Below are 27,981 nucleotides of genomic sequence, written 5' to 3' on the forward strand. Positions count from 1 at the left end.
GAGAGACGGTTCTCCACGGCTGGGTTTTCACTGTGCAAATACATCCCTGACCCCCAGGCCTGACAAACAGCAGTGCCAGGGCACACCCTTCACAAAGCTCTGGATCAAAACACAGCAGGCTCGGATTGGAAAGGAAATAACACAGAATGCCAGCAAATAAGAGTATCAAACTACAGGTTGCATCTCGGCCAAATTGTTCTTATTACCCTGCAGATCTTCTTTCTCTCTCTCTCTCTCTCTCTCTCTCTCTCTCTCTCCTCTCTCTCTCTTTTCGATTGGTCGAGGCCAGTGTCGCCTTGTCTGCTTATAGAGGGTATGCGCATGCATAAAGTGAATGGGAAATTGAGTGGCAAATCGAGTGGCAAATTTAATTGTATAGAGGGCATCTGCACGTTTCTAAAGTCTCAATTTATTTTATTAATTCTAAAATGACAAATTAAACATTTTCCTAAAGTGTGGGGGTGTTATTATTTGGGGGGTCACGGCCATAGAGCTATAAGAAGAATAGAGAGGGCACCAGATATCCTCGCCCGTCCACTTGTATTGAGTTGCTCACCCAGCGCACAAAGCCAAATTTCACCCCTTCTTCCGGTTGTGAAACGTGACGTAGTGGGGCCTAAGTGACGCGTTTTGCGCCGTAGAGTGTGTTCATGGACGCGCTGGGGCTCCCAAGTCATGAACAAACACTTCCGCTATGAATGTGCAGTCAATTCAAAAGAGCCTAGATGTGCGTTCATGTTTCTGGCCCCATCTGTAAAAAAGCTGCACGGCCACCATATGTCATTTTGGCTTCAGCCCTCCCCCTGGTGTCTGGGGGCTTGGGTCACGGCCTGAAAAGTTTGAGAACCACTGATATAGTAGGCTATATGGCCCACCCATAGTAGCATTGATAATGTGTTTGTGTGCTGGTCCTCTCCCTCAGGAGCTCCATCACCACGGTGTACATCGAGGTGCTGCCCCCCAACAACCAGAGCCCCCCGCGCTTCCCCCTCTTCACCTACCACCTGGAGGTCAGCGAGGCCATGAGGATAGGAGCCATACTGGTCAACCTGCAGGTAGAGTATGAGATTAGAATACTATTAGATACTTCCCCCTCTGGAGCCATACTGGTCAACCTGCAGGTAGAGTATGAGATTAGAATACTATTAGATACTTACCCCTCTGGAGCCATACTGGTCAACCTGCAGGTAGAGTATGAGATTAGAATACTATTAGATACTTACCCCTCTGGAGCCATACTGGTCAACCTGCAGGTAGAGTATGAGATTAGAATACTATTAGATACTTACCCCTCTGGAGCCATACTGGTCAACCTGCAGGTAGAGTATGAGATTAGAATACTATTAGATACTTACCCCTCTGGAGCCATACTGGTCAACCTGCAGGTAGAGTATGAGATTAGATACTATTAGATACTTCCCCCTCTGGAGCCATACTGGTCAACCTGCAGGTAGAGTATGAGATTAGATACTATTAGATACTTCCCCCTCTGGAGCCATACTGGTCAACCTGCAGGTAGAGTATGAGATTAGATACTATTAGATACTTCCCCCTCTGGAGCCATACTGGTCAACCTGCAGGTAGAGTATGAGATTAGAATACTATTAGATACTTCCCCCTCTGGAGCCATACTGGTCAACCTGCAGGTAGAGTATGAGATTAGAATACTATTAGATACTTCCCCCTCTGGAGCCATACTGGTCAACCTGCAGGTAGAGTATGAGATTAGAATACTATTAGATACTTCCCCCTCTGGAGCCATACTGGTCAACCTGCAGGTAGAGTATGAGATTAGAATACTATTAGATACTTCCCCCTCTGGAGCCATACTGGTCAACCTGCAGGTAGAGTATGAGATTAGAATACTATTAGATACTTCCCCCTCTGGAGCCATACTGGTCAACCTGCAGGTAGAGTATGAGATTAGAATACTATTAGATACTTCCCCCTCTGGAGCCATACTGGTCAACCTGCAGGTAGAGTATGAGATTAGATACTATTAGATACTTACCCCTCTGGAGCCATACTGGTCAACCTGCAGGTAGAGTATGAGATTAGATACTATTAGATACTTACCCCTCTGGAGCCATACTGGTCAACCTGCAGGTAGAGTATGAGATTAGATACTATTAGATACTTACCCCTCTGGAGCCATACTGGTCAACCTGCAGGTAGAGTATGAGATTAGAATACTATTAGATACTTACCCCTCTGGAGCCATACTGGTCAACCTGCAGGTAGAGTATGAGATTAGAATATTATTAGATACTTACCCCTCTGGAGCCATACTGGTCAACCTGCAGGTAGAGTATGAGATTAGATACTATTAGATACTTACCCCTCTGGAGCCATACTGGTCAACCTGCAGGTAGAGTATGAGATTAGATACTATTAGATACTTCCCCCTCTGGAGCCATACTGGTCAACCTGCAGGTAGAGTATGAGATTAGAATACTATTAGATACTTCCCCCTCTGGAGCCATACTGGTCAACCTGCAGGTAGAGTATGAGATTAGATACTATTAGATACTTACCCCTCTGGAGCCATACTGGTCAACCTGCAGGTAGAGTATGAGATTAGATACTATTAGATACTTCCCCCTCTGGAGCCATACTGGTCAACCTGCAGGTAGAGTATGAGATTAGATACTATTAGATACTTACCCCTCTGGAGCCATACTGGTCAACCTGCAGGTAGAGTATGAGATTAGATACTATTAGATACTTACCCCTCTGGAGCCATACTGGTCAACCTGCAGGTAGAGTATGAGATTAGAATACTATTAGATACTTACCCCTCTGGAGCCATACTGGTCAACCTGCAGGTAGAGTATGAGATTAGAATACTATTAGATACTTCCCCCTCTGGAGCCATACTGGTCAACCTGCAGGTAGAGTATGAGATTAGAATACTATTAGATACTTCCCCCTCTGGAGCCATACTGGTCAACCTGCAGGTAGAGTATGAGATTAGATACTATTAGATACTTACCCCTCTTCACCTACCACCTGGAGGATAGGAGCCATACTGCTCAACCTGCAGGTAGAGTATGAGATTAGAATACTATTAGATACTTCCCCCTCTTCACCTACCACCTGGAGGATAGGAGCCATACTGGTCAACCTGCAGGTAGAGTATGAGATTAGAATACTATTAGATACTTCCCCCTCTTCACCTACCACCTGGAGGATAGGAGCCACAACCTGCAGGTAGAGTATGAGATTAGATACTATTAGATACTTCCCCCTCTTCAGCTACCAACTGGAGGCCATGAGGATAGGAGCCATACTGCTCAACCTGCAGGTTAAACACCCCTGATCATTTTCACACCAGTGTTCATTTTTTTTTATCAAGGTCTTTTTGAGTGGTGGTAAACCGCTCCATAGAGTGGCTGTGCGTGTGTCTGTAGCCTTTTTCCTCAGCGTTTTGCCATAGTAAAACGTGTGTGTGTAGTAGCCTTTTTCCTCAGCGTTTTGCCATAGCAAAACGTGTGTGTGTAGCATAGCCTGTACATCCTAGACTCAAATCCTAGTCTGAAGACGTTATGCAAGCACGACCACCACTCACTTCACATTGGGTGTGATTTTTATTACTAGTAAGACGCCTCAGGGCGACAATCTGGCCAGCGATGCGTATCGGACCAGTTACCCAATCTCAACAGTGCCTGTTGAGATTGGAAGAACATCCCCATATATGGGCATTACCAAATATGGGCATTCCCAGATCCCCTTAACTCACTTGCTGCCATTTAACAATACCTTCGTACTCCAATCCTGCCATGAGTCTCCATAGACTTCCATGTAATCAGTAGTGCACGGATAATGCACACCCATGCCTAGATCATGCACCACGTGTGTCCACATTGCTCACAGCTTTCAAACAAAAAAATCAGAATGGAAATCCGTTCAGGCATTCATGAGTTAACAGCCACTATGTTTTCCTATAATGTAAACAAAAATGGCTGCCATGCTTGAAAGATGGGGTTGCTATGGGGGTTAAACATGCGATTTCGCGATCGCTATCATGCCTACTATCGTTTTTGGGGTCAAAAATTTTTTTTTGAAAAAAAAATTTTTTTTTTCTTTTTTTTTAAAAAATTCTTGGGTTCCTCGGGCATGGCAGGGAGGTACATCGCGAAATTCTCGGGTTCCTCGTTTTTGGCAGCAAATGAGTTTTGATGACATCGGGAAAGGGATCTCCATATATGGGCATAGATCGGACAAGGACGTAATTAATTTGCAAGTGTGATCGGGGAATGCCCATATGATATGGGCATGTTCTGACATCACATTGTCGACTATGTATGGGCATAAAATATATGGGCATAAAAGGGACATGAAGCCAGAGCGTGATGTCAGAGCAGCAAACCCATACTGTTAAGAGTGGTTCCCCTACATCATAGTGACATCAGAGAATGATGTGTCAGAGTGATGTCACAGTGTGTCAGAGTGATGTCACAGTGACAAGGGAACCAATAGACTGTAAAAATGTGTACTGACTGACTGAAGGACTGACACAGACGGAGACAAGCTACGACATTTCTCATGGTCGTGACATTTATTTTCCTCTATGCAAATAACATACAAAGAACATACAAATCCTCACCCACCCCTCAGACCCGTAACCAAAAAAACAAATACACAGGACAAAGACAAAACATGTACACATCAAGGTTCAAGGTTTAAGGTTGTACTTTATTGTTATCTTTTGTACAGGTACATAAGAGTAAAACGTATTTTTGTCCGGCTTCCTTCAGACAATGCAGTGGTAGAACAACAAAAAAAAACACAACACATCTAAGATAAAAATAAAAGTAATAATGGCTTAGGAAAGAAAGAGTGCAAAAGAGCAAAGAGAATGTAAAAAGCATCCTCAGCTGTACATGTGCATAAAGTTTGGTATATTGTATACACCAATGGCATTATTTTTCCGTACTAGCTACTGTACAACAACATTTTGTAATGTGCAACATGTTGGTATAATTAAAGACTTCACAGTATATGTATATATATATTTATATACAGTAGGTGCAGTTCAAGGGAAAGAAAGGAAACAAAAAAGAAATAACATACAGAATAAATAAAACTGCACTATGTTGCAGCTACAGTTTCTGCCTCCATGCTCTCTATGAATGACAGGAAAGGTTGCCAGGCTGTGTCAAACTTTAGAAATGGATCCCCGAAGAGAATACCCAATTCTCTCCAACTTAACGAACTGCATAACCTCTCTAACCCAATGCGAGTAAGTGGGAGGAAGCGGTTCTTTCCATTTAAAAAGTATCAGCCTTTTCTGGCCAACAACGTACAGAAGGCCAAGACAAGACATTACCCTTGACATTACTTAGTGACACCTCCGGCGGGCACAGTGCCAAATATTGCAATATAGGGAGAATGGTCAAGTGGTTGCCCAAGAAGAACTTTAGATAGTGTATCAATCACAGACTTCCTGAAGTCCTACGGTGTTGGACACGTCCAAAACATAGATCTCACCAGTGTTCATTTTGACAGCAAATCTTGATTTTGTTTTAGTCATAGTCTTTTGAATAAAATGCCATTTAGTTATCTAAAATGTTTAGATTTAGTCTAGTTTTAGTCTAAATTACTAAATCTACAGTACATTTGATCTTGTCAACAGAAATGTATTTTGGCAGGCCTTGAGGGCGTCATAATGCCTGGTTCTACACTTGGTTGCATGCTGAAAATAGCTGGTGTACGAGCTCACAACGCGTCGCAGCGCAACACATGCTCACTCATCTGCTCCAATGTCATTTAATGACGACGTTTGGAGCCGAGGCTCTTCATCGGGTCAAACTCGATTTCTACAGGCTACTGAATTACAATGTTGTTCTTATTACCCTAAAACAGGGGTCTTCAACAGGGGGTCCGGGACCCCTAGGGGGTCCTCAGATTTACTCCTTGTGTGATAGGGGGTACTACTCCTTGTGTGATAGGATAATTATTTTCAATTAAAAACTTGAACCCTCACATCCCTAACCCTGTCCTAAAACTAAAAGCCTGAGTTACTGTATACTTGGTTGTGCAGGTGTCACACGCATCGACAATAGCTTATCTACAAACTCGCAACGCATTGCAGTACATATTGTCACCGGTGTTCATCAACTAAGTATGAATACGGCATATTCCTATACCCCCAACTCCTAAACCTATAGCCTCTAAATACCTACATTTAATCATAACCCCGATCTGTATTTTTCCTAATAATCTAACCATTTCTCTTGTGAGGATATGGAAAATTGTCCTCACAAAGGTCTATGTTTTTCTCAGATTCTTCTATACTTGTGGGGACATTTGGCCCTCACACGCAAAACACACGTTTTCCCTCTTTAAGAGTTTTGAGTACATATAAGCATACCGTAAATCCTCAAATAGTGTATTCAATTGAAGACCGGCCTTTTTTAATGTCCAGGTGTGTCATTGAAAGAAGCAGATAAAAACCTGCCTTCAAATACAGGCCGCTAGAGGGCGATGTTTACTATTATACCGCATGACCCGGCCACTCCTGACCCCAAATTACTTCCTGGTGTGCTGCAAGGAAGGTTAGGCAGGAACAGACAACACCCGGAAGTTGGCACACCATGGGACGCCGCCATGACACTTTTTGGGTGGCGGAAGTGACGAAGTGCTCATAGACGCTAATGTTATTTTGGGTGGCACTTCCGCCACCCAAAGTGTCATGGCGGATGGCCATGGAGCCTAAAATGACGTTGGTGACTGTTCTTGCTGAGACCTTCTTTGGTGTGCTGCAGCACAACACAACAACACAGAGCACAGAGGCAAGTTTAGCTAGGAGATGTAGCCACAACGTTTAGAGTTGATTCATTCAATGTGTGACAAACACAACCCAGTGTGAAGGACATCTAGTCAACAGTGAGTGATTGAGGCAATAAGATGTTTGTCTCTATATTTTTCCTGTCATCCTCATCCTCTCTCTCTCCTTCTGTCTGTCTGTCTGTCTGTCTGTCTGTCTGTCTGTCTGTCTGTCTGTCTGTCTGCCCGTTGAAGTTTTAATTTGCACTAAATTGATTCATTTTGTTCATATAAGCTCAAGCTGCTGCATTACTGTTATTGAAGGAAATACCATGTTTTTGTTATTTGCAGCTTAACTTGACTGTCAAGTTAAAAATGACCAGTGTCCACCTGCAACTGCACTGTTTATTTCATACAGTAGGCCTACTTGGTTTCAATAAATGAACCCAGTACATTTTACTGGGTTTGAACTGACACAAAATGTTGATTTATTCATTCTGATCTTTTTGAAAAAATAGGAATATAGGCCTTCCCTCTTATACAGGCCTCCTTTCAATAAAAGCCTGATGCCCGCTACTCTTGAGACAAATAAAAGCACAGGTTACTATAAGAGAATTTACGGTATTATGGATTTATCCCCTAATCCAAACTGTTTAGCTGGCCATCATGAGATCAATGGCAGCCTAGAGCTGTGATAGGATTTGACCTTCAGGTTTCCCCTTGTGTCTGTTAGGCCTCCGACAGAGAGAACGACCCAATCACGTACAAGATCATCAGCGGCGACCCCCAGAAGACCTTCAACCTCACTGAAAAGTAAGTTCATCACATTGTTTTGTTTTGTCAAGTCAACTTGTGTCGTGTTTGGCATTTGTATTGTTTTAGTCTTGAAATGAGTAGTAGAAAAAAAGTGCTTCGCTTGATCGGGACCTGATTTCCCCAGCGAGTTCTTGTGTCGGCAAACTGTTATATCAACGTGAGGTCTAATATGGAAACTCTCACATCTTTTGCGAGAGGCACCAGAGTTTTGTCGGCGGCCTTTATGGAAGAGTCTGGAAGCAAACGGTTGGCTGGCTCATCAAAGTGGCCCATGTGGATGATGGAACATCAGACCTAAAAGGAAGCCCTGACAAAAGGAGACGTACTTGACCCGTTCTTAATCTTTGATTAGCTCTTTTCTTTTCATGTTTGCTCTGTTGAGTGCAAAGCCTTGGAAAGCGAAGGGGCCGCTTTTCGACAAAGAGTAATGACATGTAACCGAGAGTCCTTTGTCCTCTCCCCCCCCCCCCCCGCCGTGTTCGACATGGGAGGGGGGGGGGGAATCTAGCGCCTGAAAGAAAAGACGAGAGGAAGAGATGGAGAACGGGAGGATGGGGGGTTCGGACGGGAGCCTTTAACCCATAGGGTTTAACCCACCGAGTGCCGCGCTGCGAGCTTGTAGATCTGCTATTTTTGAAAAAGTTGTGAAAATGTGTGCAAATCTTTGAACATATGTATTTTTAAAGCGAACGTTTGTATCTCAAATTTTGTTTCTGGGGGGTCCCTGGAACTAAATATTTTGAGATGGGGGTCTGTGGCCAAATAAATATAATTTGGGGGGTCCTTCACATGAAAAAGTTTGTGAACCACTGACATAGTAGTCTCTCAAGAACAGACTAACTGAGCTCCAGTTAAGTGAAAGGGACCTTTTCTTTGACGATGGCAGGCCAGATTGCTGACATAGAAACGTAGGTTTTTCAAAAAACCTTAGAAGGATTCAAAAGACACTTATAGAATCGGGTCAAAATTCAAATTTTCACGATTTTTCAAAAATAGCAGATCTACGAGCTCGCAGCGCGGCACTCGGTGCCGCGCTGTGAGCTTGTATATCTGCTATTTTTCAGTAGTTAAAGAAGTCAATAATTCTAGGCCTTATTAAACAGAGGAAATCATTGTCATCAGCCTCCCACTGATGATACCGATTGTCAGAGTGAGTGATGGAGTAATTGCGTTTGGAGCGTTTTCACCGCTTGGACACGTTCAGCCCCTGAACTTCCTGAACTATAGACTCAGACCATGACTCACCCCAAACTCTGTTCAGTGGTCTGCCGTGACAATAGTTTCATAAGGGGCTGTCTGCGCTGAACTTGGCATAAACACTGTTGAGGGGGGAAAAAAACAAAAGCAGAAAATCTAAATAAATATGAGCCACTAAACAGCAGTGTTACAGCAGTGTTTAAAACTCATTCTGTGCCAAATGCCAAAATGGCTCCAAGGTAGCTGTGCCAGGATTTTGTATGTTTTTCTTTACTATGCAATGAAAAAAAATGATTTTTTTTAAATATAATTTTTTCCCCCACATAAACAGACACAGTTGTTGTGATTCAGTGGCAAAAAGAATGTTGTCAATCAGACAAATGGTTCCAGAGATAGAGCTGTTTGAATGAAAAAAAGGGTCCATCCACTAGAATGAACACACATGAACACACATTTTCTCAATCAGCTAAACAAGGGAGCGAACACACAAACAGAGAAAAAAACGTCAAAAACCGTCATTGGCACAGAATGAGTTTTTAACACTCTAAATGGCCATCACTCGGTGACCATTGCTCTTATCAGTGCAATATGGGACTAGATTCTTCAAATCTAGCTGTGAAACTAGCCGATCTACAAGCTCACAATAGGTCGTTTTTGCAATGATAATGACCAAGAAAGAACATTTTAGGGTGAAAAAAAAGAAAAGGACATTTACTCCCGAACCATACAAAATTGTTCATTTGCCCAAACACTGTGCCCCGACCCAATGTCTGGGGAAAAACTAAATGATATTTCTTTGTTATGAGTTGTTGTCAGTGGTTCCCAACCTTTTCAGGCCTTGACCCACCAAAATAATCATATTTGAACTGTCCCACACACACACACACACACACACACACACACACACACACACACACACACACACACACACCCTCTGACAAGCACTTGGAATTGTACGAGTCGAGGCATTACATTTACGATTCCACAGATAGACATTTTGAAAATAGCAGATCTACTACTGTACTACTAGCTCACAGATGCCTCATTGTGGGCTTGTAGATCTCCTCTTTCTTGTATTTGTTGGCAATGTTGGCCAATGTTTCACCAGCTTTTATAGTATAGTTTGTTGATTACTATCGATGGCGTAATGGTCGTCTTGTTTGTATTCCTTTTTGAGCAATTAACTCATTGAATTCCCTTTTCAAGATGGCCGCCAAGTACCAGGATGCCACGTTCCTAAATTTCTAGTGCACGGATCCATTTTTAGTGCACGGATCGTGCACGCCCATGCACCATATATGCACCATATGTGTAGTACTTTTTAACAGCTTTCAAACAAAAAAATCCGCTTGGAAATCCGTTCAGGCATTCATGAGATAGAAGCCTTCAAAGTCAGACAAAACAAACACTGCCACCTTCCTAAATTTCTAGTGCACGGATCAATTTTTAGTGCACGGATCGTGCACGCCCATGCCTAGATCATGCACCATATGTGTAGTACTTTTTAACAGCTTTCAAACAAAAAAATCCGCTTGGAAATCCGTTCAGGCATTCATGAGATACAAGCCTTCAAAGTCAGACAAAACAGCCATTTTTGACATTTTGAAAGATGTGTTTGTTATGGGGCTAAACATGCAATTTCGCAATTGCGATCATGCCTAATACATTTGAGGCATTTTTAGAAATTTTTTTATAAAAAAATTTTTTGAAAAAAAAATGTTTTTTTTTTTTTTTTTTTTTTTTTTTCAAAATGGCTTCCAACTCGGGAAACTCGGGCTGTGGCAGCCTGGGAGTACTGTAATAACTCGTGCCTTGGCAGTCAATGAGTTAAAAAGGTTAATTTGTTACTTCACTGTCATCTGGGGACGCCCCCCTGGGGGACCCGACTCCCAAGCTTCAGAAACCCTAAGTAGATAGATACATTGATAGATAGATATACCTTTATTATCCCAAGGGGGAAAACCAGTCGCCCGGAGGCAGCACAGAAGTTAGTATGAAAAGAAAAAAAATAACAGTGTACAGTAAAGAGCAAGGTACACCAAATAAATGGCACAAAGAATATATATGTTACAGTTAGTTTGGGTAACTCAGTTAGATTGGGGTAAGCGAGCTCGTTTTGTAGTTCACCACACACCCCTACCACCACCTGGATCAATTCACTTTGATAGTTACTTATCAACACACCTGTATAATTCTGCATATTGACCACGCGATGGCGACAACAGACATTCACTTGTGCAGTCTGCGACGACTATTTGTTTATCTACTAGCCTATCTCATCTGTGTTTAGCCCTAACCCTAACCTTAACCTCAGTAAAACTATGCCTAACCCTAACCCTAACCATAACCTCTGTGGGGTGAGGCGCTATCCTGCCGACGCTACGTTGTCTCGTTGTCGTTGTTGCGGATCAAAGCGACCGCTTGCTCCGCCCCGCGCCGCACGACGAGCGCTCCTGTTCTCAATCTAACTGAATCTCAAACTAACTGTGAAATATACATACAGTGTAAAAAAAATTAAGAATGAAGGAGAAAGTGAAAGAAACTGCGGAGCTGCAACCGAACAGGTTTTCCCTCAAAGGAGCTACCGTCAGAGAAAAGAGTACGCTATAAGCGTGAGTAAACAAGGATGGGGGAGAAGGAGGCCCTAATATGTGTGAATGAATGACTGAATGGGGGAGAGAGAGAGAGACGTGGATAGACTGAGAAAGCGAGACTCTCTGCCAGACGACGGTCTCCTATACTAATTGATTACAGCTCTCTGTGCCGTGCGTCTGTGCCACGCTCCGCTGTCTCCCCAGCAGCCGCCGCGCCGTGGGCGCGGTGGCGACGTCGGAGGCAGACGCATTGTTGCTTTGCCTTTTGTTTTCTCTTAATCTGCTCCGCCGTGTTGGAAAGGTGTTTTCGTTTATTTATTTTTTATACAGAGGCGATTACTTTTCCAGTTGCACGGGGCGGCACAACCCGTCACAGACAAAACACTGTGACAACAGCACCGTGATTGGGGACAGCTGTTGCTATTGTTGCTTGCCTCTGCTGTCGTAAATCCCTCCAAACTAGATGTGGTTGCTGTCGGGCAGAAACCTCATATCACTGTATTCTAACCGTATTTTTGATTGATTATTTTATTAGACAGAAATGGAGAACGGTACGCACACACACACACACTCCTTGGCTGCAAAACCACAACCTCCATCCCTCATTTCTCACATGGCCCTCTTCTAGCGCCACCATGAGGCCGATTCTCGCAAGACACATTTTTGGACACTGCTCCTACATATTTTGCCCTAAAATCACGCAAGGCGTTACACCGTATCTCTACAGTCATGTCATCAAAATGCATCTGTCCCATCTAGCGCCACCTGGCCGATTTTTTTTAAAAGACATTTTTGGACACTGCTCCTACATATTTTGCGCTAAAATCACGCAAAGCGGTACACTAAAGTCATGTCATCAACATGGATCTGTCCCATTTCCCATATTCCCTCCTGATTGCCTAGTGCCTTCTAAAGTTTGTGGATGCGACCTGACGGTCGCTTATCTCCCGTTTAGGGCGATTAGCAGACGGCGACAGGGTCCCACCCCTTTTACTGAACGCTTTGGTTCCCATGGCGACGCGTCTACGCAGCAGGCGTTGTAGACGCTACGTGGAAAGGTAGACTCTGCCGTAGTAGAGACGGCTGCTGCGGCGGCAGGTTTATCTATCGAGCGCTGATCATTTCCGGTTGCCGTTGTCATCTGCCGTTGCAGTACAAAGCTTAAATAGCCTATTTTGAGCACGATGAACCGCAGGATAATTGGATATAAATCAGAGCCTAGGACTCCTCTGTTGGCCGTTGCCTTTTATCGTTTCATTCTTGTATTTCATTTTATTTCTTGTGCTGCACATAATAAGGAACTCTCATATTATCTTGTTTTATTTGAGCGTATTCATGTCTCCTATTCTCTTGGCGCTTTAATAAAAATGTTTAATCGTATTCAGATGTTCCCTTTATATGCGTTTCTGTGGTTTTAATCCTCTTAATGTTTTGTGTAAAATATAGTGGTCCTCAAAGTGAGGTCCGGGGACTCCCACGGGTCCTTGAGAGGGGTTGGAAGGGGGTCCCCTCCCCAGCAAAATGAGGAAAAATAAAAAGAACGCTCTGAGGATTTGGGCGCTCAGCCGCTCACTCTGAACCTCTTCAGGCGCCGGAGGCAGTAGAGTCGTTGTTGGGTTAACCAAATGGCCCAGTGCAGGCCGATGCAAAAAAAATTAATGGCTGTTACAAATAGCCACCTGGTTCCTTTTAAATGCCCGGGTCCAAATTGATTTTGTGTATTAAACGCCTGGGGTACTATTTGGAAATATAATGGTACATTGTTACTGTTAAAATGGATAGGTGTTGAGTGTGTAGGCGTAATCACCAAAAACACACAGGATGTCCAGAATGGTATTTTAATTTCCTTTGTGCATGTGGTTCTGAAACAATCAACATAACATGGTATAGAGTCATGACAGTAATCTCACAATATCACATAACATACAACAGGGTTCCCCAATAGGCAGCCCGCGGGCCATTTGCGGCCCGCGGGGGGCTACTGTCTGGCCCCCACCAACCCCAGTAATAATGGTGGTATAAGAGCAGCAACAACACTAGTATATTGTCGTTGTTGGGTGGAAACCTCGTATCTCCAAATGTGTACGTTCTTTTGCAAAGTAAAGCCCTGCTTCATCATACAAGGCCGTCACACAAAAGTAGTGAAAACAGCAGATCTACAAGCACACAACGCCTCTGTGTGCTTGTAGATCGGCTGTTTTCACTAGTTTAAATCATTTATAGAATGATAAATGCAAAATGAACGATTTTCACCCGACAACGACGATATCTGAACTGTCGCTGGAGTAGCGGGAACGCCACCGTCGCCCCCTGCAATGTTGTGGCCCTTGGCTTGGTACCCTAGACATGATTCGGCGCTTGGGGAAAACTAATTGGGGAACCCTGACATACCATAATGCACTCAAAAACTGCCAAAACACACTATCAAATTGGCTCATATTCAAACCCAAGACGTGGTAGGCAAACAACATTTTATTTCTTATATGCAGTCCAAAAACATACCATATTACCATAAACGTTAAATAAACTGCACTCAAACAAGTTTACCCATGTAATGCACGCACAAACACAGATAAACTTCTGTAGCTGTTCACAGTTGCAAACACAGAGACAAAATGCCAACTAAAGGATGAACCAGGTGCTGCTGATGATATGGGTATATTAGGTCAAGCCAACCAGTTGCAGACAGTTCAAAGGGGCTTAGATCAGCTACAACTAGAGACTTTTCGACAGTTACCGACTTACATCATTCCCAAATTGCATCGTTCCTGACTTGCATGGTCCCCAGCACCGGCCTACTAAACATAAACTTCCTAGCCTGATTTCAGACTCAGAGAAGCAGAGAAGCAGTCCGCTCAGAGAGTGGGCGCAGGTCTATGGGCTGGAGCCAGGCAGTAAACTTCCCTATAGTTTGATGAGTGTGCAAAAAAATGTAGCTTCTTTCCTCTTGGTCCCAACCACTCCCCTCCCAGATAATGTAAATCTCAAAGGGGTTTGTGTAATTCAGGCCACATATGGAGCTGTTTTGGATGAAGCTAATATGAATAATGAGCTCCGTGGTCTGTAACTCTTGGCTAAATGGGGTATCCCCCCAGCCGGAGCTGGAAATACTTTACGTCCGCTGGCCGCTGTAGCAGGACCCGCAGCGAGCGTAGGCAGAATGCCACGGGACAGGACTGTGAGATCAGCCTCGGCACAGATGGCATCAGGGACGTGCAGAGAATGTTATAGAGGCAGGAGAGTTTGGACAAGGCGATTCTCTTGAATGCTGCCTTCAGGTGTGACATGGAAAGAGGGGGCATTTGCATTTCTTTCACCATACAAAAGCTGCATTCATGGTCTGGAGAGGGCACTTTTTTTTACAGACGGATAAAAGGGCAGGGGCTCAAGCCCCCGTTGATATCTATGTGTGCGCACGTGCCTGGATGGCGTACGCCATCCGTTTCCAAACTTTTCTGGATCAGGCAGGCCCCCATTTTGAGAATCTCTAAAGTGTTCGCAGCCCAGCCATCCGGCTGTCGTGTTAAGTGGTCAGATTGGGTGGGCCACGTGCATTTTCAGAACGTTTTTATTTTGATGGTCAAGCAGTGGATTTGTGTATCCGACCGGATCGATGGAACAAACATAGCGTACTCATTGCCTGCCACAGGACGAGTTACATGTTTTAACGCTGGGTGGTGCTGTTCGCTACCATATGGGTCAAACATTATTTCTCGATTCCCCTGGACGTCACCTGACATGTCGGTGACGTAACCGGAACCAAAAAAAAGCACATGTGTGTGTACAGTACAGTATGTAGGGAGGGGCTGGACGCTAGGGTGACGCGGAAGTCTCTAACTTTTAAATGGATGGTCGCGTATGGATGAGGATTATTTTATGGATGAGGATTATTTTCCGATACTAGGACACCCGAGGGCGTCTTTAGAATGCTCCCGACGTGGGCAGATCGTTACGACGCAGAATATTCCGCGATTTTTCAAAAGTTGGTGAAAAACGCTCTGAATCCTGGCATTAAACCCTGCAGACCCATTTGAAAACATAGCCCGTCTACAAGCGACACATTGTGGGCTTGTAGATCTGCTATTTTCAAAGGATTTCTATGTGTTTTATATATTTGAAAACTTGTATACTAAAACACACATGGAGACGACATGTATCTGGTCAAGGTACTACTGGCAGCCAGCAAAAAAAACTATAACGAGATTGTGGTATAGAAGTGACTCCTCAACTATGTGATGGAGAGATTTACACAAGAGGAGCTGTTTCTTGAAAAAAATCACACCTGTGTGAACTGAGCGGTGGTCGTGGAGGCTACGCAACAGCACTACTGTGTGTGTGTGTGTGTGTGTGTGTGTGTGTGTGTGTGTGTGTGTGTGTGTGTGTGTGTGTGTGTGTGTGTGTGTGTGTGTGTGTGTGTGTGTGTGTGTGTGTGTGTGTGTGTGTGAGAGAGAGAGAGTGTGTGTTTGTAGGCCTTTTGCAGTTGATGCTCAGACTAGGCTCAGCAGCACCCTCTCTGGCCACCAGTGGTATTCAGGCTACATACACACATACACGGATACATACACGGATACACACACGGCCATGCTATGGAGCGGTCTACCACCGCTCAAAAATGGGAGAAATGGACTGATTATACGACCCGGAAGAATGACCACACCACAGAGAAACGATATAGACTGTTATATGATGTCTACTTACGTGGCCCACTAATGGTGGTTGATGACCGTTACATTCGCTGACCGCTAACAGTGCAGCAGCAGCAGCGATCGCCACAGGAAAAAAAGGACTGTGTGTGTGTGGGATCAAGCCGTGGCAGCAGCAGATGGCGTGTGCGCTAATGACAGGGCTAACGAGCCCCTTAGATAAAAAAGCAACGGATCACGTCTGGACGTGGCCCGACAGGAAATCAAGAGCTGCGCGCCGTTTGGCGAGGCGCGAGGCGCTGTCTGGAGCGAGAGGGAAAGATCAAATGTCAGCACGCCGCCTCGTCCTCCCTCATCAGATAGAGAAGGCCTGGATGGACAAGAGACTTGCGCTTGTGTCTTTCTTTCTCTTTTTTTTCATGCTCTTGACAGTTGCCGTTAACAAGATCCTATCTGTCTGACAACATCGTTTTTTTTTTCCTTCTCCGGTCTCCTGAGTGGAGGAGGCAGGCCCGGTCTGCTGCTATCACAGAGAGATCAGTGAACCTCCATCTCTCTCTCTCTCTCTCTCTCTCTCTCGCACGTACAAGCGCAAGCGCGCACACACACACACACACACACACACACAGGGACGTGCTGGCCAATGGGAAAAGCGGGACAACTCCCGAACGGCCGGTTCATTCCCGGCCGGTCCAGGCCGGCCATTAGGAAAAATGTAAAATAAAATGTCGGCCTTCGTTCCATTTTGGGGGCTGGGCGGCCAACAAAGTAAATCGTCACTGTCGGGCAGAAACCTCGTATCTCCAATTTTCAAACGTGTACATTTTTTCACAAAGCAAAGCCCTGCTTCATCATACAAGGTCGTCGCACAAAAGTAGTGAAAACAGCGTTGTGTGCTTGTAGATCGGCTGTTTTCACTAGTTTAATTCATTTAAATGATAAATACAAAACAAACGGTTTTGGACATACAAGGTTTCCACCCGACAACGACGAAATATAACTCATGTAATTGGCCCACTGGCTTGTCACTTGTCATGATCTGAAATGACAAATCTTTGAGTAGCAGCAGCGCTATGGAGAGAGATCCCTCTCTATAGCGCGCAATGAGGGCCTCTCCAACTCTTTTTCCTGGGCTGAATCAGGGGCCCAGCACGTCCCTACACACACACACACACACACACACACACACACACACACACACACACACATACGGACACAGACTCAAGTATAGTGGTGGACAGCAGTGGATGTAACTAAGTAAATTTACAGTACAATTTTTAGGTATTTGTACTTGAGCATTTACAATTTCCAATACTTTTACTTCTACTCCACTACATCTCGGATGCAAATATTGTACTTTTACTCCACTTCATTTATTTGAAAACTGTAGTTACTTTGCTGAAATAAATTATATAAAACATAAATAAACCACTTTAACCCTATTTTATACCTAGACTTTTGGAAAGTAGCCGATCTACAAGCTCACAACGCGTCGCATCGTGACGCGTCGTGAGCTTGTAGATCTGCCATTTTCAAACATTTTGTACTTTTGGTACTTTATGTACATTTTGATGCCACCATTTTCATACTTTTACTAAAGTACATTTTGAATTCCGTACTTTTACTCGTAACGGAGTACTTCCATATTGCAGTATTGATACTTTTATTTAAGTAATGAATGTGAGTACCTATCTTTGTGCCGAGTAGAAACCTCTTATCTCCATAGTTTAACTTTTTGATCGTACGACAGGCGTCACTCAAAAGAGACATTATACTGGAGTACTGTACATTTTTGCTTTGACTATCTGTACTTTAATTGACTGGTTGTGTGAGTTTCACTCCACTACATTTCTACGAAGGAGTTATTAACCCATTTAGGCCTAGAATTATTGAAAGCTTTAACCAGTGAAAAATAGCAGATATACAATCCATAAGCTTGTAGATCTGCTATTTTTGAAAAAGTCGTGAAAATGTGTGCAAATCTTTGAATATATGTATTTTCAAAGCGAACGTTTGTAACTCAAATTTTGCTTCTGGGGGGTCCCTGGAACTAAATATTTTGAGATGGGTGTCCGTGGCCAAATAAATATAATTGTGGCACCCAACAGCCAGTTGCGAGTCAGGCACCAAAAGGGCTTGTAGCAGATTGACAATTATTTTCAGTTCTCGAAAATCTTTCAGTTCGGGGGGGAGGAGTGTGTTCAATTATCATGAATACAGCAATGCATTGATATAAACAAATGGAATACTGAAGTATATTTTTAAGCGTGTAGTGTACTTTTGAATACTTGACTGAGCATCCACTTGTTACCAGGAGTATCTAACACAGTGAAAGTGGTGGCAGAACAACAAGGGCAACTAGCAGAGAGGACTGTGAGGTACCATTCAGACAGAGATTGTTTGGTAAAACAGTATTCTCTGTTAGAGCAGGGGTCTTCAATGTTTTCAGGCCAAGGACCCCTTAGCTGAAAGAGAGATGAAGCAGGGACCTCCAGTATATTGTATAAAATAGTTTTGCAGATAAATGTGCTGTCAAACAAAGACTTGTTTGACAGCACTATCATCAGTGTATGTTGGATTCATGTGCATTTTCAGACATTTAACGACTTGTCAACCGTCAAGTCTGCTCTTCTATTCCCTCTACCTATTTGTCAATAATAGCCGATCTACAAGCTCACACCGCCTCTCAACAGTCTCCCTACGGAAGTAAGGGAGACCTCCAACTATCTGACCTTCAAATTCAACCTTAAGAGGTGGCTTAAAGCAAACCAAAACGTGTAATCATGGGTAATTATCAGCTCCATCTGTCACAGATGTCACTCATAATTAGCTATAATTATAAATATAAAAGAGCTTCTTTCCACGAACAGTCAGGCACATGAACAAACTGTCAAAAACGAGAAAGATCCAGGGAAAAAGCAATCGCAAAAGAATGGTTTATGTAGGCCTATGTTTTATTGTAGGCTAATTGATATCTGCAGCTATTTTTAAATAGCTGGGTATTAAATACAATTGGATCCGAAATGTAGTGGAGTAGAAGGAAAGTACAGGCTACTCAAGTAAATGTACTTTTAGTTACTTTACATCACTGCTGCTGCACTGTGATGTGATGGGTTGTGTGCACCGGTGAAGACCTACAGCCTACACTTCTATTCTTTTTTTTACTTTTTCTTATTTAATAGGCTAACAACCACGGCCAGGTCATCATCACTTGAGGATGTAGTTTCCATTGTTTTATTTGTTTCCCTGTCTCCGTTCTCCTCTCTCCTCTCTCTCCTTTCTTCTCCTTTCTCCTGTGGCGCCACAGGCAGATATCACACCCTCGTTTTTAGGCGAATTAAGCAAATATTATACGCATATTCGCTTTTTGGTGTGTATGGAAAAAGGCGAATCGCAAATACTTCGCCTTTTTGGTTAGCTTATTCGCGACGCTTTGCTAATTCGACGGTGTGTACGGAGCTTTATTGTCTGTGTCAGCCAGAAGGTTTAATTTAAGATCAGTGCAGCTGTCGGACACGCCCAGCCTCTCCAGTACACTGCAGGTCTCCTTTTGACTCTACTGGGGGATGAAGGGTTCTGGCACATCATTATAATCATCACCTGTCACATGTCATCATCCTCATTGTCACCTTTAACATCATAATCATCTGCAACACAGGTTATTACCATATTCAGGCCTGTTTCTCCCTGACTTCAGCTGAGCAACTGTGTGTGCGTGCGTGCATGCGTGCGTGCGTGCGTGCATGCGCGCCCCAATTCAATTCAAATGCCCAGAGCAGTATTGAATTGCTATATGAGGGAATAGCGCAAGATGAACTAAAGGTGTTTTCTTTGTTTTTGTTACTTCTTTTTGTAGGCTTTTGCTAAACCCTTATTTGATAGATAGATATAGTTGAGACAAACAGGAAACACAGAGGGAGAGAGAGAGAGGGAGAGGGAGAGGGAGAGATAGCGAGAGAGAGAGAGAGAGAGAGAGAGAGAGAGAGAGAGAGAGAGAGAGAGAGAGAGAGAGAAGAGGGCAGTGACATGCAGCAAGATGGTCCAGGGACTGGCTGTCAGGCATTAGGGCCCATGTGGTAGGTGACCTAACTTAACCACTCTGCTATCAGGTCACCCCCACTCAAACATTTCACCAGAGTGATGTTCACATGTTCACCATGCAGCATCCTTTCAATTCAAATTCAAGCAGTGGTGACTCTTTAAGTACCTGCACACCACTGCAGAGGTTGTGGTGTGTATCCACCGTGGCAGGGACGTGCAGAGAATGTTAGAGAGGCAGGGGCTGAAATTTCTAAGAGGGCCTGTTGGTGAAAATATAGAAAATAGCAGACCTCCAAGCTCACAATGTGTCGCGCTGCGACGCGTTGTGAGCTTGGAGGTCGGCTATTTTCGTTGTTTGATACTACACTGAACTAAGCATAATCAAGTGGATACTGGAGATGTGGCGTATGGCATGGATTTCTACACAGAGAGGGCAATTATTTCAACATAAGACGCTGCACTCAAGTTCAGGAGAGTTTGGACAAGGCAATTCTCTTGAATGCTCCCTCCAGGTATGGCATGGAAAGAAGGCATTTGCATTTCTTTCACCATAGTAAAAACTACATTCATGGTCTGGAGAGGGCACCTTTTTTTACAGACGGATAATAGGGCAGGGGTTCAAGCCCCCTTTGCTGTCTGTTGTGTGCACGTGCCTGCACCATGGTTCATCCCGGCTGCGTCGAGTGTCTACACACGGACACAATAGGCACAACTTCTCTCAAATATGGTTGCTGTGCATAGAGCACAGCAACCATATTTGAGAGAAGTTGTGTATCTTCTCACTTCCTTCACAGGTGTTACCAATGATACTAATGAAGGCTCTGTTCCATTTCATGTAGCACAGTGGTTCTCAAACCTTTTATTTCATGGACTCCCATAACTCTGAGAGCGTACAAATGGAACCAAATGGACCCGTAAGGTTCCATTTGTACACTCTCAGAGTTACACCTCTTTTAACACTTTGAGTGCCAGCCCCCCCTGCCCCCCGTCCCTTACCAGTGCCACCATTAGGTCCCATTCATTTCTGCCCCAATTCCAGGGAATAAATTGGAAATGATCCGATATTCACATCGGAACAAAAATGGGAGGTTTGGTAAAAGAGGATTTTTTTTTTTACCAAAAAAAATTTGGAGTGATTTCGGTGAGCGGTTTTGGAGATAGGTGCTCGAGAGTGCGCACTGCGCAAACCAGTCAATAACCTCAGAAATCTAGATTCTGAGATATTTGAGTTCAAAGAAAAAAAACTTTAGGAAGCCATAGCAACAAATTGGTAAATGGTAACGGAACACAAGTACCCTTGACAGAAAGAATGACATGCCTACTTTCATTATGTGCAAAAAAAGTTAAAAAAATATTGTACCATCGTCTAGTTTCAAGGGGGCAAAGTGAAAAAGTATGAAATGACTCAGAAGGTAGAAATTGCCTTACATTTTGATAGAACTATGCACTGTGAATTCACTGTGTTTTTACCTGGTCTAGAAGGTCAGGAAGACAAAAAGTCAGAAAAGCGATGTCAACCTTTTATTTTATGGCAACATCGAACCCTAACCCTGGTGAGTACCTCACACATCCAGCATGAACATATTTATGTTCAACAATATTTACAAATATTTCCAAAAAAAAAGAAATCACAAATATGACTTCACAAAAATAAAATATAACTGGATAAAAGTAAAATAAAATAAATGTGCAGCAAGTAAAGAATAAATAAAATAATATAAAAGTCAGTACTGTACTGTACTGTATTCTCAAAAAAAGGCATTCAACAAGCCAACATTCAGGAGTCAAAGGCACCACAAATAAAGGTCAAAGATGGTACTGTTCACCGTGTGTGTGTGTGTGTGTGTGTGTGTGTGTGTGTGTGTGTGTGTGTGTGTGTGTGTGTGTGTGTGTGTGTGTGTGTGTGTGTGTGTGTGTGTGTGTGTGTGTGTGTGTGTGTGTGTGTGTGTGTGTGTGTGTGTGTGTGTTTGTGTGTGTGTGTGTGCGCCTCAGGTACCTCAAAATGGCCTGGTACCTGTTTCTTGCCATTGTTCTGGGAAAGTACGGCATGCAATGACAGGGTTTTTTGACCAGTGCATGGCAATCTCCGCCTTGTGAACGATAGCTGTGAGGAAGAGAAGTCCCAGAAAGTTCTTCAGCTCCCCTAGAGTGACATTGGTCCAGGCAGCGAACCTACAGTGTGTATGACCTATGCCTGACTCCTCCGCTCTCGCTATCTCAGCCATCATACTGTCCTCTCCATCCTTCCTCCATCCAGTCAGACTCCACGGGCCCTGTATATGATAGAAATAAATAAAAAATACTAAATGATCGTGCTTCTGTATAATTTGTATGTTCTTTAGCAAAGGCTGTCGCACAAAAGTAGTGAAAACAGCAGATCTACAAGCACATAACGCCTCGCGGTGCGAGGCGTTGTGTGCTTGTAGATTGCACATACAGTATGAAACAGAGCCGATACCTTTATGTAGGAAAATAATGCTGCTATGTGTACCCTGTATATATATAAAATGTCACAATGCGACATAGCTCTGTAAAATGAACAATGCTGTACCCCCTCCAACTGTATATATGTTCCCCATTTTCAACTGGTTTTTATATTGTATTTGTTATACTTGCTTTGGCAATGTAAACATATGTTTTCTCATGCCAATAAAGCTCCTTTGAATTGAATTGAATTGTATAATGTGCACCCAAAAAAATGCACAAAAAAAAAAAAAAACAATAGCAGGTCAGGCTTATTGATTGATTGAAGAATGTATTAGAAAGAGGTGGTAAAAAAAAGAACCTAGCCCCACCCTACCCTCCCCTGCCCCTTCTTTGTATATACTGTTTGTTTAGACTTACTGTCTTTTTTTGTTTTTCTTTACATATCTACTACATAGTACTGTGTTCTATCTGTCTGTCATTCAATGTTATATGAGATACTTCAATGGTTTCCACTTTCCAGTGGAAATAAGCTTAGTCTTTTCATGGATCTCCTTTTAGTAGACCTTGTACCAGTGAACTGTACCGTCATGAAACTGTACCTTTTCCTATGCAAACTTCTAATAAAGTCTTCAATCAATCAATCAAAGTAGGCTACAGATGCATGGCTCATTTCAACAGGAACCACACTTTATGCAGCTCATACAGTGGTGTGTTCTAGACTCATATTTTATTGTTAGTTACTAGTTAGTGCCTAAAAAGGAGATCGGCTGTTGTTGTAGATCGGCTGTTTTCACTAGTCTAAATAATTTCAAATGATAAATGCAAAACGAGCGGTTTTGGACATAAAAAGTTTTCACTCCCTCCATCACGGAGGTATAGAGGCCGACGCCGAGCGGCGCCATGCCCAGGAGGGTCTCCCAAATCGGGCTTGAGTTGTGGAGGGTGGTCGCTAGTGCTTTGGAGGTTCCAGGGCGAGCGCCCCCACCCCGGGGCTCGCGATCAAACCTTTTGGGAACCACTGTTCTATACTAGGCTGTGATGTGATGTCCTTGGCTCATTATCGCCAAAATAAACAATGTTCTAACGTGAGTGGCACGTAGTATGCAGTGAAGAATATAGCCTAAAATCAGCGTTTCTGAATGTCGACTTTACAATGAAATGGATGCTTCTCTCGTTTGGGTCGGGACCCATTTGTGAGTCGCGGAGACAGTTTTATGGTTTATGGGCCATATATTTCATACATTTTGATACATTATACAGCACTTATCTCATATAACATTGAAAGACAGACGTATAACAAAGTGAAACGTAGAGAACATACCGCAGCACAGCTCAGCAGTGCATCCTACAGGGCGCGGGGAGAAACCGTAGCAATCGGTGGTCTGTCCCTGGCAGCATGCATGCCTCGCCGTAGAAGGAGCCCTTCTGGCCGCCAGAACCAAAATCGAGGCCGTGGATGTACCAGCGGAGGTCCTCGCTGATGAACCGATCGCCCGTAGAAGGAGCTCTTCTGGCCGCCAGAACCAAAATCGAGGCCGTGGATGTTCCAGCCGAGGCCTTCGCTGATGAACCGATCGCCCGTAGAAGGAGCTTTTCTGGCCGCCAGAACCAAAATCGAGGCCGTGGCCCGTGGGTGTAGCAGCCGAGTACCTCCGTGATTTTAGGCTGGCCCATGGTGGCGATTTTTTACAAAATGGACCCCCCCTCCAACCTAAACAAAGAAACTAGCCCTTCCCCCACTCCTCCTTGCTAAAACCTCTACATTCCGATCTCTCTCTCTATCTCTATCTCTCTAAATAATACTAAATCTAATGATTTTATAACTAATTCTAGCTCATTCTCTCAATATATCTCTCTCTCCCTCTGATTGCTGTGTGTCCGGTTACGGTATAAGTCACTGAACTCTTTGAGACCCTTGTTTCTGGGGGGAACCGGCCAACCAGCATGCTTGAATTTGGTCACATAAGCGTGTGATGTCATGCAGGGGCGTCAATTGGGTATGGCAGGGGTATGCAGCTGCCATACCTTGACAGGGGGAAATAATAAAAATGTACTTTTCATCGTGCCTGTTGCTAAGGTATGGCAACATGACTGGTGTCTTCACCAGACACCAGTCATGTTGCCATACCTTAGCTTGTTCTGAACTGACGCCACTGAATTGTCATGCATGACGACCGTCCCATCGTCCAAAAGGGCTGTATCTTGGTTACCGCATAGATCCAACACTGTACTACTGTAATATGAAAAAAAAGCATCTGGCGTCATATGACGCCAATATTATTTTCTGGCATCATTGCCAAGTGCGTGTCTGACGTCATATGACGCCCTGGCACTCAAAGTGTTAACACATTGACCGCCATTTTAACATACCTCCGTACTCCCACCTGCCATTCGTCTCCATAGACTTCCATGTAATTGGGTGTGCACGGATCATGCACACCCATGCCTAGATAATGCACCACGTGTGTCCACATTGCTCACAGCTTTCAAACAAAAAAATCCGAATGGAAATCCGTTCAGGCATTCATGAGATAACAGCCACTATGTTTAACAAAGATGGCTGCCAAAATGGCTGCCATGCTTGAAAGATGGGGTTGCTATGGGGGTTAAACATGCAATTTCGCGATTGCTATCATGCCTACTCCATTTTTGGGGGTCAAAAAAAAATTTTTGATTTTTTTTTTTTTTTTTTTTTTTAATTCTCTGGACTATCGGGCCTGGCGGGGAAAGACATTGGAATAATCTCGGGACTATCGGGCCTGGCAGGGAATGAGTTAAGGGGTCATTTGGAACCCCCAACCGGACCACACTTTGAGACCCACTGGTGTAACAGTGTTGCCAGTGAGCCAACATGAAAAATATCAGCACCCTGACTCTGTTTGACCAGAATGGAACAGAACCTTCATTAGTATTATTGGTAACACCTTTGAAGGAAGTGAGAAAAGACCCAACTTCTTTCCAAAATGGCTGCTGTGCATAATAGCCTATTGGCCCGAGTGCAAGGGAGGAAAGCCGGACGGGGCGAGAGTGATAACAGTCACTGCACGCACTCCTATACGGGCCGGGGGCGCCGCCTGTCCATGGGGAGTGTTGGGCTCTCGGTGGGGGCTCCTCACTGGTAGGTGTCAGTAGGACACACCAAAAAAAGATTATAATAATCTATCCAATTTCAACCTTGCTTTTCTGTTTTTGGCATGTCAGAATTGTCAGAAGTGTAGTAGATCTACAAAGAAGAAAACAAGACATTTCGCAACCAAGAGGCTATAATTGGCCCTGCGAATGACTGAGAGACAGTAATGTTTGTCTCGGGGTAAGCACGTGTGCGAGCCGTGCTGGCTTGCTTCCCCATGCTTAAAACCGATTTAGGCCTAGAATTATTGAATGCTTTAACCAGTGAAAAATAGCAGATATACAAGCTCACAGCGCGGCACCGAGTGCCGCGCTGCGAGCTTGTAGATCTGCTATTTTTGAAAAAGTCGTGAAAATGTGTGCAAATCTTTGAATATATGTATTTTCAAAGCGAACGTTTGTAACTCAAATTTTGCTTCTGGGGGGTCCCTGGGAACTAAATATTTTTAGATGGGTATCCGTGGCCAAATAAATATCATTTTGGAGGTCCTTCACATGAAAAGGTTTGAGCACCACTGACATAGTAGTCTCTCAAGAACAGACTAACTGAGCTCCAGTTAAGTGAAAAGGACCTTTTCTTTGACGATGGCTGGCCAGATTGTTGACATAGAAACATAGGGTTTTTTTTTAAATCTTAGAAGGATTCAAAAGACACTTATAGAATCGGGTCAAAATTCTAATTTGCGAGCTTGTAGATCTGCTATTTTTCAATAGCATAAAATAATGATACACAATAATGTTTAACCGTTGTGAATGGGTTAACAAACACACAGGTACACATACCCATCACCGCTGTCACTGTCAGCTGAATGGAGTGACACGGCTCCCTCCATTTCAAGCGATGCAATTATTTTTATGGCGTCCGGAGTGAATGCTTCTTAAGAGCGGGTGCTCGGGAGCTGTGGATGACTTACATCCAGCTCGGGAGCAATTCGGCTGTCAGATTGCGAGACGTACAAAACAACACGCTGTGCTATAGTGCTACCCCGCCGTTAAGCACTCCTTCGGAGTGTGACAGCGGAAAATTGTTTTTGTCCCTTTTTGTACGTGCGCACCTCCATGTGCACGTGTTTGTGTTATATTTACGAGTGTCTTTTGTGCATGCGTGCATGTCTGCAAGCAAAGATAATGTCTGCCTTGGACTGCAGCCTCCCGTGTTGAAATAGCCAGAGTGGTAAATTACACCTCGTTGCAGTCACTGGGAGCAAAACGTGTTGATGGTTTTTTGCCTGTCTTTTTATGCCTTTCTTTTTGTGCCATTGGGACGAGTCTCCCTTCTTGCTCCAATGGGAGAAAAGGTAGAGCGAGAGAGAGAGAGAGAAGAGAGAAAGCTAAGAAAAGAGCCTGTCCCGGTTCCTTGCCATGAGGTTCCCCTCAAGGTCCACACTTTAGTTTCTTGCAAATGGAGAAACGTGGACCCCAGAGGGGGAAGAAGTGTTCAAGGGGAAATCGGATCTTTGAGAGCAGAATTGTAGACTAGTGGTTCTCAACCTGTGGGTCGTGGGTCCCCAAAATAGTTTGGGGGGTCCCAAGATGATTTACTTAATGTGAAACATTGTTTTCTCACTCGACAGTAAACAAACCAACATACCATATAAGTGTATAGAGGGTATCTGCACAGAGGCTGAAATTGTGGAAATAGCTGATCTACATGCTCACAATGCCTCGCGTTGCAAGGCGTTGTGAGCATTTCGATCTGCTATTTTCACAATAGAACCGTGTTATACAAAATGTAATGCCTCAACTCTTAGTGCTCGTCAGGGTGTGGGGTCCCCATTCAAATATGATCATTTTGGGGGTTGTGGCCTGAAAAGTTTGAGAACCACTTTTGTAGAGGACTCAGGATGGAGTCGGGTGGACTTGTCGTGCATTGGTAAATGGTGCATTGATGTTTATTCCAAAGATAGTTTTTATTGTGAAGCTCGGCATAACGATACACTGTACCTTTTCGATTCAAACACTTCATGATGCTTTTATGCAGCTGAATGGAACACATCTCCCTCCCGTCTCTCGCTCTCTCTTCATTACGATAGCGACGAGCCGCACAGAAACGCTATTCATGGTGGTCACCTCTGTGTGAGGCTTGTTGCGTGATGCGCATTGTGAGCTCGAAGGCCGACTGTTTTCGACGCACAACGCGGGCCGCTCAAAGCATAAATAAGGCTAGGCACATTCATCAATAATAGCCGATTTACAAGCTCACAGCATGTCACTAACTACGCGATGCGATGTGTTGTGTGCTTCTCGATCTGCTATTTTTGAAGAGATTTGGTGCACTGTAGGCTGAAAAAGATAGCATCAAGTACAGTGTAACTCACATCCGTTTTACTAAGTATAAGTGGTTAAAACTGTAATGGTATTTATAA

At 43.8% G+C, this 27,981-nt stretch overlaps 1 protein-coding gene across 1 annotated transcript in view; it reads left to right on the forward strand.

Annotated features, from left to right (window-relative positions):
- The window catches only part of LOC308296680 (protocadherin-15-like), a gene marked incomplete at both ends in the record, with an annotated part of 437,702 nt that overhangs the window by 177,122 nt on the left and 232,599 nt on the right, over positions 1 to 27,981 (forward strand). The window contains 2 exons of the mRNA XM_080740008.1: positions 923 to 1,055; positions 7,502 to 7,581. Of these exons, the coding sequence (XP_080596134.1) occupies positions 923 to 1,055; positions 7,502 to 7,581 (213 nt within the window). The remainder of the gene's footprint in view (positions 1 to 922; positions 1,056 to 7,501; positions 7,582 to 27,981) is intronic.

This window comes from Nannobrachium achirus (genome assembly GCF_963921795.1).
Source record: "Nannobrachium achirus genome assembly, chromosome: 13".
In the NCBI taxonomy this organism is placed as follows: domain Eukaryota; kingdom Metazoa; phylum Chordata; class Actinopteri; order Myctophiformes; family Myctophidae; genus Nannobrachium; species Nannobrachium achirus.